Here is a 17,610-nt window from a genome sequence, read left to right on the forward strand (position 1 = left end):
GTGTGTGTGTGTGTGTGTGTGTGTGTGTGTGTGTGTGTGTGTGTGTGTATTGAGGGAGTGTGCCTTTGTGTGCAATGGGAGGTGTGTTAATGCTCGTATATTTCCGTTACGGCATCAGGATTTAAGATAAGGTATAAAGGTGGTGTGTCCACATGACGGCATTTGTGTGTACAAAGCACAGGGGGGACATGTAATAACTTCTACAACTCCTGTAGCTCTCTCTCTCTGTGTGTGTGTGTGTGTGTGTGTGTGTGTGTGTGTGTGTGTGTGTGTGTGTGTGTGTGTGTGTGAGAGAGAGAGAGAGAGAGAAAGACAGTGTAGAATAAAGATGGCTGCTGACTGTGCCACAACTCAGCAGGCTCAGCAACATGACGATAACTAATCGCCTCTGAACCACTGCACTAATGAGCCGAGCCAAACACAACACACAACACACACACACACACACACACACACACACACACACACACACACACACACACACACACACGCACACACACACACACACACATATATTCGGCAACTCACTCTCACGGAGACACATACACACCTACCATACCATCTTACACCCCACGGTCCTGAAAAAAGGTTTATTCTGTGACCTGGAGTGGACTGAATGATTACACAAAACTAAATTAGCATCAGCTGACACAAACAAACACATTCAGCTAACTGAAACATATGAAACTTTGCTGCACACAAGCAGATGGCAACACTCACAGAGCATTACATACAGTATCTATATCCACGGCAGACTGCGGGGTGTGTGTTGGCTCCGGCAAGCGATCCATCAGGAACCCCGCTGCCATGCGGAGGTCAAAGCCATCAACCCCAGAGACCGTTGCCAGGACAATACGCACTTCAGCCAAGAACCAATCACAACAGGTCTCACACGCTTCACAGCACATCATAGGTCGTCCCAGTACAAGGCAGGAGGGAGTCTGAACTTAAACAAGTTTCAGTCCGAACTCATAAATGACAGTGCTGCATTATGTGGAGTCTCTCTGATATATCACAATTAATTGTAATTGTTTTGCCATTTGGTCACCCGGAACAAGACAAGTGCTCCTTTGGGAATGTGGCCTTTACACAAACAGATCATTACTTGCAGTAAATTGGTTAAAATTTGAATAGCAACTACAAAGAAGTGAGATTTTATTTTCTATTCCCCGTAACTTCCGTCCTCAGCTCCTATTCCTCTCTTTACCTTTCACCCACTGTTTTTCTAAATGGCTGCTCCGAACACATCCTACATTGTACATTATGTCTGTTCAACCCTTTGTTGTTGTGTCATTCCCTTTACCATTGTCTCTTCTCACCCCTTTTCCTTCCGCTAGTCTCTCTTCCCTCCTCTTTTCCTCCTCACTGCCCTTGGGTAAACATTTGTCAGTGTAACGCCAGTGTCTCAGGTAAAGCTATGCAGATTAACTCGAACTCGTTTGCATAACGAGCTCTTATTTGCCAGTCTAATTACGGTGGCATGCCGAGGCCGTCCCAGAGCTGCCCTCAGGTTTCATTAGTGGGGTTCGTTAAGAGGTTTGTTAACGGGCAGCTAATCGCTTCCTCCCTCTTTAACAAATAGTGGCATCTCAAAGTCCTGAAAAGACTCCCACTAAGCACACAGCGATGTTGGTTTAAAGAGAACGAACACTGACACACACACACACACACACACACACTCTCACACACACACACACACACACACACACACACCGAGGTAAACACAGATTTGGTGAGCAAACACATTACACACAAACATGCAACTTCCTTCCCAACACATTCTCTCACACACACGCACACACACACACACACACACACACACACACACACACACACACAGTCCTCAAGAGACAAGTACTGCCAATGTATTGAAGACAGTTCCTTTTACACACGACATTCAAGGATACCACCTCCCCCCTCCTGTCTCTCTGACACACACACACACACACACACACACACACACACACACACACACACACACACACACACACACACACACACACTATGTAGTGGGACGAGGGAGTCAGATAACACGGTCAACGTATTTAAAGAAGCAAACAATGGCAACACAGTCTCACACAAACACACACACCCCAGAAGGTCAACAAGGCCTTGGTAGTTGAAGATGGCTGTCAATGTATTGAACAAATGTATTGAATAAACCACAAAATAAACACATATGCAACAGCCCAGTATCATGGCAAAGCATGTAATAGACACTCCCGTCCACAAAAGTAAAACGTGCGATAGCCACACCTGGCGCTGTCTAAGCGCGAGAATAACACAAACATAAACACAGGCATGTCACGTGATGAAGGTCATGTAACTGCATGCAATGAAGGTCTTCAAACAAAGTACAAAGGTCATTTTTATGCATCGTAAAGGCAGGAGGGGTGGCTTCATTGTGTATAAGTATTTTCACAAGGAAACCAGAACACTGACCTGAAGGAGTGAATTTAACTAATTGACACCATTTTGACTTGTGGAGAAAATGTATTGGTTTTGTATTGTATGGTAGAAGTTGATGTTTTTGAATGGGAGTATATGGAGACACATACCATAATACCAATGAGCCTCTAGTGGCCCTCAGTGGTATTGCATTTTAAGATTAGATTCAATTAGACTTTATCAATCCCACAGTGGGAAAATGTAGTCGTCAGAGCAGCATGTACTGTACACAGCACTTAATGCACTTCTGCATTGGCTCCAGTTGTTAGACCCAGATCCTGTATCTGCTTTTATATACAGTTTATGACATCAACTTAATTGGCTGGGGTTAAGGGAAAGCTCAGAGTCTTGGATTAATGCAAATAAATTCTATAAACTTTCTGGGAAAAAATACTTCAAATTAAAGTTCTTCCATTGAGCTAGTCACTGTAACTTCTTGTAGTCGAGTACATCATTTTTAAACAAACAAAAGGAGGTTGAACACACAGGGCTGACAACGGGAAAGGCAGAAACCTGAAAGAATGAGAGAAATGAAAGAAAACATCTTTACAGTTTAAATCGTATGTGAGGGAAATTCTGGGAATTTAACATTATTGGTAAACTGAATGTACGTCGTCACAGAGGCAGAAATGGTAGCACATATAATAATGTCAAATTTGTGGTTTACTTCTCTTCACAAAGCCTCAACAAGACAGTTCTGTGTAACCGTGTCACAGAGTATAGTCTCATTTTGTAATTCACTGTCTGTAATCACCATGCTGCCACTATGATCTACAACAGATGCAGCTTTAGTTGTTCATTTCCTAAGCACAGCCTATTGCCAAATTTTACTGAGATGTTCTCTACAGTCATTTTCGTGGAGCTTTGTTCAGCTACATCACTGGCTTTTTTTTTTTTTTTTTGTATCTCCATGAACATGTCCTGTCAATCATAAGTAATGTAATAGTATTTCGAATATTTTACTTGAATTAGAAATAGTGAGACAAATGGAAAGCTCAGCAGCTGTAAGACGAAGATGGTTGTTCTGAAAAAAGAGAAGGTAAAATATACAATTAAATGATTGTGGTTTTAAAAAATAAAACAACTCTTTTTTTTAAACTATTTTAATTCAATTAGTCCGTGTTGAGTCTTGCCACTATAGTGTCTCTGCCTCCCCCTCCCTGGCCTCTTAGTAGGCTTCAGGGATTAATGCCCAAAATCCTTACACCGTCTCCCTTTGACAGGCAGAGCACAGCCAAGCTGAGCATGTTAAACATTATGTAGATGGAGTCCTGAAACCACTGGGTGCTTTGTAAATAGTGGAAATCTCCACTGTAATGCTGGCCCTCAGGCTGCAAGCAACACAGAATGAAATGTTAAATCTCTTGCACCCCAGTTGTTGTTTTTTCCTTCACCAAGTACACGTCCCTCCCATTCCTTTGTTTTCTGTTCATCTTCTCCTTTCTCTTTCCTGTCCTTTTCTTCTCATGGCCTGTAATCTGTTTGTTGCTTTTCCTTTCCCCTCCACCTTTTTTCTGTTTTCCTGTTTTGCTCTCCCTTTCATCTCATTCCAATCTTCCCTCCGCCGCCCCAAAAAGTCTCATTTCACACAGCTACTTCTTCATCCTCTTTTCATTTCTCTCTCGCTCTCTCCATTTCTTCATCCCTTTTTTTCTTTTTTTTTCTACAGCGCCTAGATCGTGGCCTGGTCTGGCCTTTTAATGTCTCCCTCTGCTTCTCTCTACTCGTAACCATTTCCGTTCTCCCTCTCCTGCTCTCTCCCTCAGACTGGAGCTAATGCCATCAAGTGTTTGCAGCAGCCCTGAGCCAAACAGTCCAAGTCCAGTTGCCTGGACTTTATACAAATAAGGAACAAATAAGAAATACCTGTACATGTAAACATAAACATATTGAAATATATTGATGAAGTCCTGTACAAACACACACACAGTTTCATAGTGTATCAGCAGTATGCTACAAACACACTTTATTGAACCAGCTCATTACAAAGTGAACTCCCATCCAAAGAACAGCTTGTTGGGCTTCTCATGGCAACAGTGAGCTCCTCTGAGCCAAAAGGGATCAAGGAGGGAAGGCCACCCACACCCACTTATACAGACAAATTCCTGACAAAAGGGTTCTAACTGGGAAATGTATATTATATGTTGTTACATACTGCCAGTGTGCTCAACCAAACTAAATGTGTGTTCAGGTTTTGATGCTCTGTTTAGCACTGATGATGACCAGAGGGGCAAATTATGTGAACAGCATGAGGCCTGCTTCTGTGTTCTTTCACTAGTTTTACAAGTGAAGAATAAACTTTGATTGTCTTCCATTATGAGATCATTTAATAAACAGTTTAAATTGTGGCCTACAACCACCCATTAAGAGCTATTCAGGTCAGTCAGATAGTTTAAGACTTGTGTCCTCTGCTGTCTTTTTCTGGCACACGTTAATGTCTGAGCATGTTTTTGTTTCTGACCACAATATCTGATCTTGCAGCACAATGTCCACTTCTAAGGACTGCAGCATTAACTCAAACCTTTGTATGGATGTGTGTCACCATCTGCTTATAGTTAGAGGATAATCGTGGTCTGAGTTAATATAGGAAAAGGTCCTGTGACTCGTGTGACATGAAGCACAGTGTGTTTATTTACATATTATTAAAATCACACATTTCCCTAAGTTCAACCAAAGTGCTTCTGTTTCAAAAATCCAACCACATATGGGAGTCTGGCTTAGAAACATAATCTCTGGTGTGAGAAGCAAGTGATTTGTAAGCCCTTATCCATCTCAACCACCAACTGACCACTCCAAGATAATTCATAAACAATGACAGCACCTAAATGTAACAATCAGCTGCATCATTTCTGAGAGACACTTTGAAATTCCACAGAGCTGTGGCTCCTCACTGAAACTTGACACAGTGGTGGCACTCTTTTACTATTTGCTTACTGTTTTTAGGCACATTTTAAGTACTATTTCTCCCATAATGAGATGCTGATGGTTTTGATTCAAACAGGTTTAAAATAAAGAGAACAACAGACCTTGCACACACTGAATAATTTTCATCTCAGGCTAAAGAGATAAACACAGATGATCCCAAACTGCAATGGATGCATAACAAGTTCCATAATCAAGCATGATGCCCCAAATGGCTCCACAATCATTTGTGTCCATGCCTTTAGCTCCATAATAATCCCTTCACTTTAGATCCACATTTGCCTCAAATAGTTTTACATCATTGAGCAAATGGCTTCTTCACTGAATGTCTGGTGGCGAACAGCATATGAGAAAAAGTACTTGACAGTGACTGTAAGGTGTCCTGCAGGGCACTTCTGTGACTTTATTGGTCCAAACCCATTAACAAAGCTTACTAATGGGTTTCCAAATAGTATCATGTGATTCAGAGCAAACGTAACTGTGACCCCTTTATGCACAAAACAACCAACAATCTATGTCGAACAACAACACCTACACTGATACTTGCAACATACATGGTATGAAGCACATAGACAGAAAGAGCCCCTTGGTCTCTCTGTCTCCCAAGGACAAAAGTGAAATGACGGACAGGCTAATTGATTTCTGTGTGCGTCTAAAGTGCATGTCGTGCTCCACTAACACAATGCTCCTACTTTCTCGCTTCTTTTGGGTTTTTTTTGTTTTTTTTCCCACTGTGTGCGGTTTCAGGTTTGAAATCAATTTGGCTTAGATGAAAGTTTTCAATTTCATTAGCTTGATCAAATGGAGCACTGTTAACAGGCGGCGGTAATAGAAAATCATTTAGGCCGAGCAGCTCACACACTCTCAAAAGACTGGTTAAGAGCTGCTCAGGGAGAGAGAGACAGAGTTGGAGAGGGAGGAGGAGGGAGGCAGAGGGCAAGAGAGAAAAACAGGGTGACACATGGGAAAATATCGACAAGAGGCAGTGAGAGAAAATAAGAGGAGGCAAAATGTGAAAAAGATGGGAGAGAGAAAGAAAGGAGATGAGGTCTGAAACACGCCAGTAAGCGATGAAGTGATGGAGTGAGGAATATAAGGAGCGAAGAACACTAAGAAGAGAAAATGCAGAGTACGAGAGGAAGTGAAAAAGAAGAATGTGACAAAGAAGAGAGGAATCTTCGCAAGAGGCAGAAAGCAACAGAAAGAGTTGGAGTGATTGATGACCGCATGGGGAAAGATTAAATGAGCAAAAATGTCACCATGAAGCCTGAGAAGAAAGAGAATGCAAAGAAATGGAAAAGGAGCAAAGCGGACAGAGAGATCCGTCTCCTCCTCTCGTGTGTCTGCTAAGTATTGGCACATTAAACCCCTATTAGTGCTCCTCAGATGTTTGTCAAAAAAATAATGCTGTGATGAAAGAACATAAATAAACTATTAGCCTTCAAAAGACGCAGCTCGGCAGCAGACCGCCAGCTAAATATTAACATGTCGATGAGGAAAAACAAATAGGAAGTCAGTCAAATTAATGCAGGAAAAGAATGCAGAGGCAAATAAGAAAGTTGAGAGGAGACTCAAAGAAAGAATAAAGGATGGATGGTGGAATGAAAGAGAGAAACAGGCATACAAGTACTGCTACTTGGAGCTAAATTTCCAAAGTCTGGCACCTTTCACACATAATTCTTTGTTTATTTTAAGTTAATAAGTTTAGTATTCATCAGGATGATCTGTCAAACAACATTCTGACAGATTTATGGTAGTTCATTGGCAAAAAGTCCTAATTTTTACATTTAAATGTTTCAGTTTGTTTTGTATAAAAGTAGGGACAGGCAATATGAATTAAAGCTTTTATCACTATGTAATTTGAAATCAATCATTTTATATCACAGCAGAGTAAATTTTCTGTTATATCAATTTAGAAATGTTTACAGAAGTAATAAAATGTCTGTTTTGTAAAAATCCAGCATATTAAATACCTGGAATATCAAGGTGCTTTATCCAAAAATGTAATAACCAAAAATATCAAAAAGTCCAGAACATTCACTTGCAAAGTTGTTTAACATTGACTAATTGTCCGAGAGATATTAACAAAAAAGATACCGTAGAATAAATGATATGGCAAAATGTCTGATAGTATAATTTAGTTGTGCCAAAAATAGACATCCCTAAGCAAAATCCACAGCTGTGTCAGGTGAAAGTAAAAATATTCTCATTATATATTTTACATATGAAAACTAACTTTAATCCAAAATGAAATCATTTGTGTGCTACGAGAACACAGGTTTTCATTAGCATTTTGTTAAAGTATATGCAATATTTATATCCTGTAAATCTTTTACATCAGTTGAGGAATATAAATGATGACCAGTCCAGCTACTCATGTAGTAACCATTATAATTTAGTCCTCAAATTCACACACCCAAACTTGTTTCATTATCGCCACGTGGATTTTCATTTACAGAATGCATTCATAGCCCTTTGCCCTGAACTTAACCATCACAACTAAATGACGAGCCCTAAGACAAGCCCAATTCTAACCCTAAAACCAAACTTTAAAACTCAAAAATCAGACTCTACCTCTGGGGAACCCAATTTCGTTCCTTACGGGTTAGTGTGCATTCAGGTTTAAGTCCACACCAGGATATAAAAACATGTACACACACCCACACGCGTGCATATAAATTACATTCAATCAAAATTCAGTAAGAAAAATGAAAGCTCATGTTAACGCAGTGTTAGTTTCCTCTGAGTCATTGTGTCCTAATGATAATGATCAGCCAGCTCTCCCTCACACATTCGCACTCTTTCACACACAGCTAATCAGCTGAGTGAAGCTAATGCAGGGGGAAATGTGTTGCTGATTAGCTCAACCTTAAACCCCAAGACATGACTTCCAGACCTACACTGGCAGACACGCACGTACACACCGGTGCAGATGCACGCAGGCGGGCTCACACAAAATTAGTCCGGTTATTCATGCTAATCTGACGCAAAATGACTTGCTCATTAGCGAGACCCTTAAACCTCTCGACAGGCCTTTGAAACGCAGCCGTGTCACGGCCACAGAGCCTACACAGAAATCTGGGCTCACACACGCTGGTGCAGAGGAAGTTGGGCTATTCACAGCTATTGAGTCTAATCAGCTGACGTCCACTAACAGTGTTTAGATACTATTAATAGCTAGATGTAAACAGCTGAGCCAAATATACTAATGAAGATTAAAAAAAAAAAAAAAAAAAATCCAGTGATGAGTTTATAGACCAGAGGTCTAAAACTAACAAGTGCCAAAGAAAACAATAAAATATGTCCACAAAGGTATCTTTATTAAACAGTGTGAGGATGTATCAATGCAAAAAAAAAAAAAAAAAAATCGAAATAAAGAAAAAGCTTAACACTTTTTCTTTTCAACCTTTTTCTTTACTCAAGGTAATTAAACTCAAGGTCCAAAGGACTTGTAATGGCTCAAAAGGTAAAGAGCAAAGTTGAATAGCACAGAGATTGAGCTGTGGGGTTTCTAATGCTGCATAATATCTACACGGGAATGGATAAAATGTGTCAGTTGAATTAGATCAAATGCATTAGATACAAATGTCTGCCGAAGCCATGACATCATACACCATTTAGTGTTAGTAACATTATAGTCATAACCATCATTTCAGTTGTATTCAAGGATTTTTTTTTACTTTGGAGCAATATTGTGGGTAAATGATTACACATTGGCTCCCTAATAACACGTTCTTCAGTTGCATCCGGCATGTATACAGTAAAAAATGTGTGCTTTAATGTGGGTACGGATGTTCATGTGAGTGAGCGTGTCTGCGTCGGTGTAAATATGTCCGATCCCTGCAACATAGTCGTATCCTTCTAGGTGAGATTTACTGATGTAGAAGGAAGTGACAGAGGATGAATCCACTCTCAAGGGAAGATGAAATCTCTGTCACTGTCTTCAATCTCCTCGTCTCTCTCGGTTCACCCTCCTCTGATTGATGACAAGAAGAGCTGGTTATGACGATGAGAGCAAATTCTGTCCCTTATCATCGTGTTTATGCGAGTTTTTGAGAGTATATTCTGTATATTTTGGTGTGTTCTTGTGGGTCTGAGTATGCATACAGTCTAAACATCCATCGATAGGGCTGGCTGGGTACCAAACTTTGATTCTTTTATGAATTACTTCGATACAACTTGCTATCGAAAAATGTCTTGTCATTCACTAACAAGTTTTGATATCTACGATACATCAACAGCAACACATTTTTGTTTTAAAATGCATAACTTTTGCACCATTTATGCAGTGTAAATCTAACCAGCGTCTGTGAGTCACAGCGTTCACCAAATGTAGGCTCTACTTGGCCGGCTACGTAGATTAAACCACTCGGTTTCAGTTTAGGTAACTTTTCGAAGGCCTTATTTCCCTCTTTTCAAACTAATTTTTGGCCACATACCCGTCTGAGTTGCGTTCGCTGCAGTAACTGAGGTTTCTCTGTGCGCAAACGGGTAGCTATCATATAACAATAGTATGTAAGGCATTTAGGAAACATAACTTGAGCTTCAATGTGAGACTTAAAGGGAACATTGGTAAATTGCAGCATCTAGCAATAGCTTGCACATGATGAGTTTAGGGGACATCTGTTAACTGTAGCTACAGAAAACAACCTGAGTGACTGCATGAAAACAAAAGATTTTTTTTTTCCATGATGTGTAATGTAATTGTATTGTATGAGGAAATTATTTAAATTTTATTATTACATTCTTTTTTTTTTTCTTGGAAATGGATTTTATAAAACTGGTATTAGTGTTGCTCAGAAACTGCTAACAAAGTCAAGGTATGCAAAACATTTGAATGATATCCAGCCGGCGTAAATCAATTCTTTCCAGTGAGGTTGAGTGGCAAGATTCTCGTTTAAGATACAGAAATGACAGCAGGAAAACTGACAACACTAAACAAATAAATATTATCATAGGTTTAGGGTACCTAAATTTAAACGAACTGTAATAAAATGGTAATTGAATCATGTACAACGGGGGGAAGTCAAATTTAAGAAGAACGTGTATCAGTGTATGCTGAGTTTATTGGTGATGTGTTTTCACACTGGAAAAGTGACAAGATGAAGGACACCCAAAAATTGCCAATTTGCAAAAATCTATATTTTCAGTGTGCCGTTGGACATTGTTGGATAACTGATATTAATAACTGATAAAAGGTGAAAAAAATGTTGATGGTAGTGACGCAGCTCTGATGACAACGAAACAATGAATTAATAACACCTTGGAAAACACATTTACTTGGTGTGTGAAAAGATTAAGCAGCTTTTTAAAGTGGAATCTGCTGAATGTTTAGCCCTACACATTTCACATATTGTACAAAAACACATGAGGGAAATGCTGTATATACTGGCTGTCAAAACATGCATTTGTGATAAAAGAAAGTATGAAAATGAAACAGCCAGCCATTACACACACTGACATCTCACGGTTTCCCACTACAGTATAACACTTAGTTGCAGCACCCAAGCATTTTTTTCCACAGTACCCAAGCCACTATAGCTTCACTTTGTTTTACCAAAGTTTGGTGAGCATTGTTTTAATGGCAGACAGCGCATTTTTAAATAAATGTATTCATGATAATAGTTCATAATTACGTGAAAATGCTTCTTTTTTTTTTTTGGTCAAATAACTGCCCACCATTACTGCAGCTATCTCTACCATACATTCCCTGCAGAAACCTACCGAGGAAACCCTGCATCTGTACACCTTCCCACTTTGCATGCAGTCTGGTGGTGAAAAAGGAGGTTCAGTTTTGTTTTTTGTAAAAAAAATAAAGAAATATGTGCATTGCATGTACATTAAGTGCTTCTCGGGTAGCTGTAAAGCTCTTTGAATTTCTCTAACCTGCCCTAAAGATGTTATACAAATTAAGTTTCTTTGACTCAATAACTGTGAAAGAGGGGAGAGTTTTTCTTTTCTACTTTCCCAAACCAGGGACCTTGCGCTCAGACGACAATATTCAGAACATAAAAGGAAAAAAGCAAGAACAATTTTACGTCAACAAAAAAGTAAGCAGATTGTCTCATGTCCACTTCTTCCAGTACAACCACTTCTGTTTCTCCAGTGTCTCTATGACCTTCTCCACAGCGTCTCTTTCTCTCCCTCTGCTGTGCCCTCTCACTGTCACCATGGCAAAAAGGCTGTGTGTGCACATGTGTGTGTGTGTGTGTGTGTGTGTGTGTGTGTGTGTGTGTGTGTGTGTGTGTGTGTGTGTGTGTGTGTGTGCTTGACACAAGAGGAAGACCAAAAAAGGCTCACACTGACTGAAGGGTTATGATTTTCTAACATGGTGTTTAGCAGCCTCACACACTCGCAGCTCACTCTGTCTTTGCGCCGTACTCAGTCTCCTCCCGCATTCATGGGAAAATGTTAAGAGTTCAGGTTTGTCCATCTCTGAGATGTCCCCAGCCCGATTTACAATCCACACTGTTGCTTGTTTTTTTCTGAGAACAAGCAACCTCTGTGTGCGGATGTGTTTGAATATGCTGTATCCAGTATGTTTGTGTGTGTGCACACGCATGAGTGATACGAGTGTGTGCCTGAATGAATCAGTCAGTGAACAAAACCAGTAATGAGACACAAAGAAAGCAGAGAGAGAGCAGCAAATCAATAGGACATTGTGTGTGTGTGTGTGTGTGTGTGTGTGTGTGTGTGTGTGTGTGTGTGTGTGTGTGTGTGTGTGTGTGTGTGTGTCTTAGTGACTTTATGTCAGTAATTATTAATGCTCTGTATTGCATGAGTAATGGTGCATAGTGCTGACACTCTGCTACAGGTTAACAGTGGAGTTCAAAATGTGTGCACGCACGCTGTTAGAAAAATTACTCAGAGGATAGATTCAAAATCAAACATATCGGACATTTATTCTTGCAATGGGCAAGGGCAGCTTTTATACAGTGTGACAAACAGTTGACAGTCACCCCCATTCCCTTTGTATCTGCTTTCGTATGGTAATACTGAGTTGGTTGCAGGTCACAAGATAAGGACACAGGGGAGTTGTCAATTAGATGCGGAAAGTAAAACAAAAGGAACTTTCCAGGAGTCACTTGCAAATAAGATGACCACATAGAAACTTTCTGGAGCCACATGCAGACAAGAAGAAACAATCTTTTTTCTTTCCATCACACACACACACACACACACACACACACACACACACACACACACACACACACACACACACACACACACACACACAACTGTCTTAGCGGTGCATTTTTTGGTGATTCCAGCATCTACAGCTGAAACTAAGAAGTTTGCTGTCATCACACACACACACACACACACACACACACACACACACACACACACACACACACACACACACACACACACACACACACACACACAAGCAAAAACACACATTTAACACAGAGAGCATTTTGAAAGAGCAACCTCGACAAAGTGACGGCACTGAAGACTGATGTAATCTGTTGGAAATTATCCAAACACTGGTGCTTTGATTCAGAACAACAGTGAAACTGTGGACCAAGACTGAAAAGATTCCATGATGTACAAATTTAGGATGGCCCAGTCAGCCAATTAGAAACAAGAACTTTCTTTGGACGTGTTTTAATCGTAAAGCCCAGGACCCGTAAAGATATTTATATTTCACAGTCTGAAAAGATCCAATAAATAAATATTTCCTGATATCAATCTAATAAACTAATTATGTAATTTAAGCATCCATTATATTCTTTTGAAGAACTGTACAGAAGGGACATTTTATAGTTGAAGAGTAAACTTATCAGTGCTCTCTTGTGGACAGACTATGTAAATCTGTATCTTTGACATTTCTTTACTGCAGTTTTTCTTTACTAACAGTAGAGTTGTGTTGTACATGATATCTGCACTAGAGTATCACACGAAATACCACTTGGCGCGCAAACAGTAGAAAAAGCCTCCAAATTATGAGCACATAAAGATTATGGAGTTACACACATGCCACACTGAAGAGTTAGCAAAAGAAAAAAAGAGGACTATTAATTGACTGCGCATTACTAATTGATGTTAAAGTGGTATAAAAAAAAAAAAAGTTGATTATTTGATCAACTCAAGCAGCAGTGTGCCACCAGACACTGGAAAACTTGTGAAAAAACAGTTTGCCAACAAACCGTAGTCCAGCATCAACAGCTCTTGCAGCTAAATTCTATAGAAATGAAGTAACATAATCACATATCTTTGTTTGCATGACAGTGCAAAGGAAATTCCCACCCACCAGAGGTCTGCTGCTGAGATGACAGATCCAAGTCATGGCCCCCCTCCAGTGACTCCTCTGCACCTTCAAGACCAAACTCACTGTTTGCCTGTGAACAGGCGTCTCTGATGCTTGAACAAACCTACAATGGCATCCTGGAGGTGCCCTGCATGATGAAATAACTGAATGATGTAATTACAATGAAATTGAGTGACATGAAAATAGAAATACTATTCAGGTTCACAAGTGTGTCACAAACGGGGACGAGTGGGAGATACAAGTGCAATAAATAACTCTGGGGTGAGAGGTGCTGTGCATAAAACAACAGAGAAAAGAGAGCACGCACATGTACTTACTTAATGCAAACACACACAGGCACAACTAATGCACCAACAAATGAACGCAGAAACACTTGCACTAAATCTTGCTATGCACATCGAGAGATAGCGAGATAGTCAGAAGGGAGGAGAGGGATGGCAAGGTTGGTGTTGTTGCGTTTTTAAACAGTCTTTGGTGGCCATAACACCATTAGCAGCAGGGTACCCGGGTGCCCAATAAAACTGCTTAACCACAGCCAAGTTGGAATGGACCTTTTCCTATATGCGTGCGTGTGCGTGTGTGCGTGTGTGCGTGTGTGTGTGTGTGTGTTTGTGTGTGTGTGTGTGTGTGTGTGTGTGTGTGTGTGTGTGTGCGTGTGTTTGTGTGTGTGTGTGTGTGTTTGTGTGTGTGTGTGTGTGAGAGAGAGAGAGAGAGAGAGAGAGAAACTGAGTCCACGGCAGAACAAGAAAAAGAGATACTACTGGACATCCAAGCCACCAAGGGAGCAACTAAACAGCAGTCAAAGAGCAATATATGCACTGTCAAGCAAAAGGTGCAGACAGTCCCAGGGCAGACGGAAACACTCCGAATTTCGTATTTCATGCCACAAAGAGAAGTGAACAGTGGAGACGGTACATGAGGAGAGGAAGAGAGGGACTGTTTGGGTGATTTTAGTTACTCAGCCGTTTTGCCGGGCACAGCTGTTTTCCGGCGCGTCGCCCCTGCTCGCCGTCTCTAGTCGGTGCGCCGCGACCACGAAGACCGCCGCGGGAGCGCACAACGCAGCGACTGTTAACTGCTCAGTGGACCGTGAGTGATCGGAGCTGATTAAAACACACACACACACACACACACACACACACACACACACACACACACACACACACAGAAGACACACACGGGAATGTGACAGTAAGCCGAAGGACTGTCATTTGGGTGGAAAACGGAGGCGTACAAACGCGCTCGAAGCGCTTCCTATCCAAAGTATCTGTCAGCCTTCTTTATCTTATGTTCCTCCGTGGAACAAGTGGGTGGTGGTGTTACCCGACCTGAATTCAGAATATCACAGCCCTGTTTTATTAGTGCTCTTGAGCAAAACAGTGAATCTCCTGTGCAAACTGTAACGCGCTCTGAATAAAGGAGCTGTAATGAAGCTTAAATTGAGCTTTTAAGAGCGCTTAAATTGTTTTTCATGAGACAGATCCTTTCAAAAGCCATTTAAAGAGTTATGTAAATAAGTCAGTCCTTCTTACCGGATAATAGAGAGATGTTAACTTCTCACTTCTCTGTTAGCGTGACCAGTTTTTAGACAAAGCAGGAATCCTATTATAATTTTACTTCAATTAGAGGAGTAAAGCAAAACGCCGTTTGTTGTCTCTAAGTTGAAAGTGACGGGTACATTTTAACGAGGGCGAGGGGAACAGCTGATCTTCCTGCAATTTAAAGGACCCCTATTAAATCAAATCCCTCAAATTAACTCTAACAGGGGACTCTCGTTTCTGAACCTGATCCCACGAGCGCAGATGAGGCTATTACAGTCGGGTTTTCTTTTTCTTTTTCTGACCAAATAAAGTATAAATTTGTCAGGGGGACACTCCCCGGATCTCCTAATCCTCTCCGCGACCTCAAACCGGCACACGAGATAGAGTCAGCCTCCGAGGAGCCGGGGTTCGCGTGACTCAGATGGCACCCATAAAACGCATCTGTCACTTGACGCCTCGGCTCAGTCAATACTTGTTATTCCACACACATGCGCGGATCCAGGAGGTGTCAAGGTGAATATGGGCTAATCGATCATTACTTGGTTGGAGAAAATAAGAAGGAAAATGTTTGCACAACCTCCAGTCTTTGATCACCGTATGTCACAGAAAACCTCTTAAAATTTGCAAAAGCGATGCCACTTCCATGCAACTTGCTCCAAACTTTATTTAGTCTGCACATTGTTGTTGTTTTCTTGCAGGACGGGGAGATTGGTATAACTAAGTTTTGTGTTGGGTTTCGCAGCTCCTTAGTCTTGGTTACAGATCAGTTTCGAACACACACCCTCTCCAAAGCGCACAGCAGCGCGCCAAATACGCCCAAGAAAACATTTGAACAATAACAGACTATAACTCATGCAATGACATTCCAACAACCAGTGATGTCTGTGGTGGAAGCACTACAAAAAAGTTGTCTATGTTGCCGCAAAATGTCGTATTCTAAAGAGAATAAAACAAAGACAAATATGAAGAAAATAAACCGGATTCCTGCCCAAAACACTGGGAAACGACAATATCTCAAACTGGCAACAAGTTTTCGCGTGCCTTACCTTTCCACAGGAAAAGAAGCAGCACCGTCTTCCAGAGGCGACATCCCACCGGTGCGCCTCCTCTTTCCCCGACTGTCTCCATCCCTCCTGTCGGTAAAAAAAAAAAAAAAAAAAAAAAAAAACTCCGGGACTGTTCACAAGACGGACAAACGGGAATGTTTTAATGTTTTCTCTGAGCTCTTTCCTTTTTTCCACAAAAAGATTACTACCGCATCGGTGCCATCAATAATCTCATTTTGACCAAACTGCGCTCCCGCTGTGCTTGACCTAAGACACCGCGCAGATGAGGTTTATAAATATATATACTATAAATCCTTCTGGAGTCACTAGACGAAACCCCAATAGGCAATTCCGGTACAGGCTGGCTTCTTTTTTTTTTCTTTTTTTTTAATCCGTCCCCCCCCCCCAAAAAAAAAACAACAACTCTGCCGTGTCTCTCCTTCAAGCCAGAACCGATGAATGAACCCGTTTTCTCCCGTGGTGAGCCTCTTTTCACCGGTGCGCTCCTCTGCCTTATTTATCCATACGGGACGGTTAAAGCTGAAGGAAGCTCAGTGTCTCTGCCTTTATCACACTTTTCTCTCCTCCAAAGTTTAAACACACCATCAGAGTGTCACAAGAACTCCCCCACGAAGAAAAAAAGTCCTCTTCATAGCTGATTTTAAAGCAACAAAACTCTGCCACTTAAGGCTCGTTTATTAAATAAAATCCAAATTGTCGCTCGCCCGGCTGCAGCTCCGTCCTCTCTCCCTCTGTCTGTCTATCCTCCGACTATCCTCCTCTTGCTATTATCTGTGTGTGAGCGCGTCTGGTCTCAACTTGAGAGTCTGTGTACACTCGTCCGCGGGATGGAGGGAGGAGTGGAGAGGACAGAAGAGGAGGTCTGACGCTTCCACCAGCCGACAGAGGAGGAGGAGGAGGAGGAGGAAGAGGAAGAGGGGGGGGGGGGGGGGAAATCGAGGAGGAGGGCCAGCGGAGGCTGAGGGGCTGAGGAGGGTGCGGATGAGGGCGGGATTTGGGGATTTGAGTGACAGTAAAGCAACCAATGAAGTGTGGGACTTTATTTAGACTTTTTTTTTTTTTTTTCCGTTCCTTTTATAACTTAAAATGTCTTCATATCGTTTACTTTTATTACTTATTCGTTACGGCAGTGGGGGGGAAGACATTCATACCACAACCAAAGAGACCGTTTGAAAAAAAAAAAAAATTTAAACAAAAGAAAGAGGGAAAATTACAAAAAGGCAGTAACAGACAAAAAAAACCCAACCTTTTATATGAATCCAAAGGAAAGAGTTCAAAGAAAATGTTGCCCTGCAGCTTCTGATGCTGAAGAACAAAAGTTTAAAAGAAGAATATATCCCATCAGAAGAGGCCTATT

The 17,610-nt window shown here is 41.2% G+C and overlaps 1 protein-coding gene across 1 annotated transcript in view; it reads right to left on the bottom strand.

Moving 5' to 3' along the window:
- LOC138215838 (transmembrane protein 132D) overlaps positions 1-17,075 on the bottom strand; it is a 268,114-nt gene extending 251,039 nt beyond the window's left edge. The window contains exon 1 of the mRNA XM_069178264.1: positions 16,233-17,075. Coding sequence (XP_069034365.1) covers positions 16,233-16,314 — 82 coding nt within the window. The 5' untranslated portion in view covers positions 16,315-17,075. The remainder of the gene's footprint in view (positions 1-16,232) is intronic.
- Between the last annotated feature and the right edge of the window lie 535 nt (positions 17,076-17,610).

Source organism: Embiotoca jacksoni, unplaced genomic scaffold, assembly GCF_022577435.1.
Source record: "Embiotoca jacksoni isolate LCO1_2020_lvr unplaced genomic scaffold, fEmbJac1.0.p SCAF_8, whole genome shotgun sequence".
Taxonomy (NCBI): Eukaryota; Metazoa; Chordata; class Actinopteri; family Embiotocidae; genus Embiotoca; species Embiotoca jacksoni.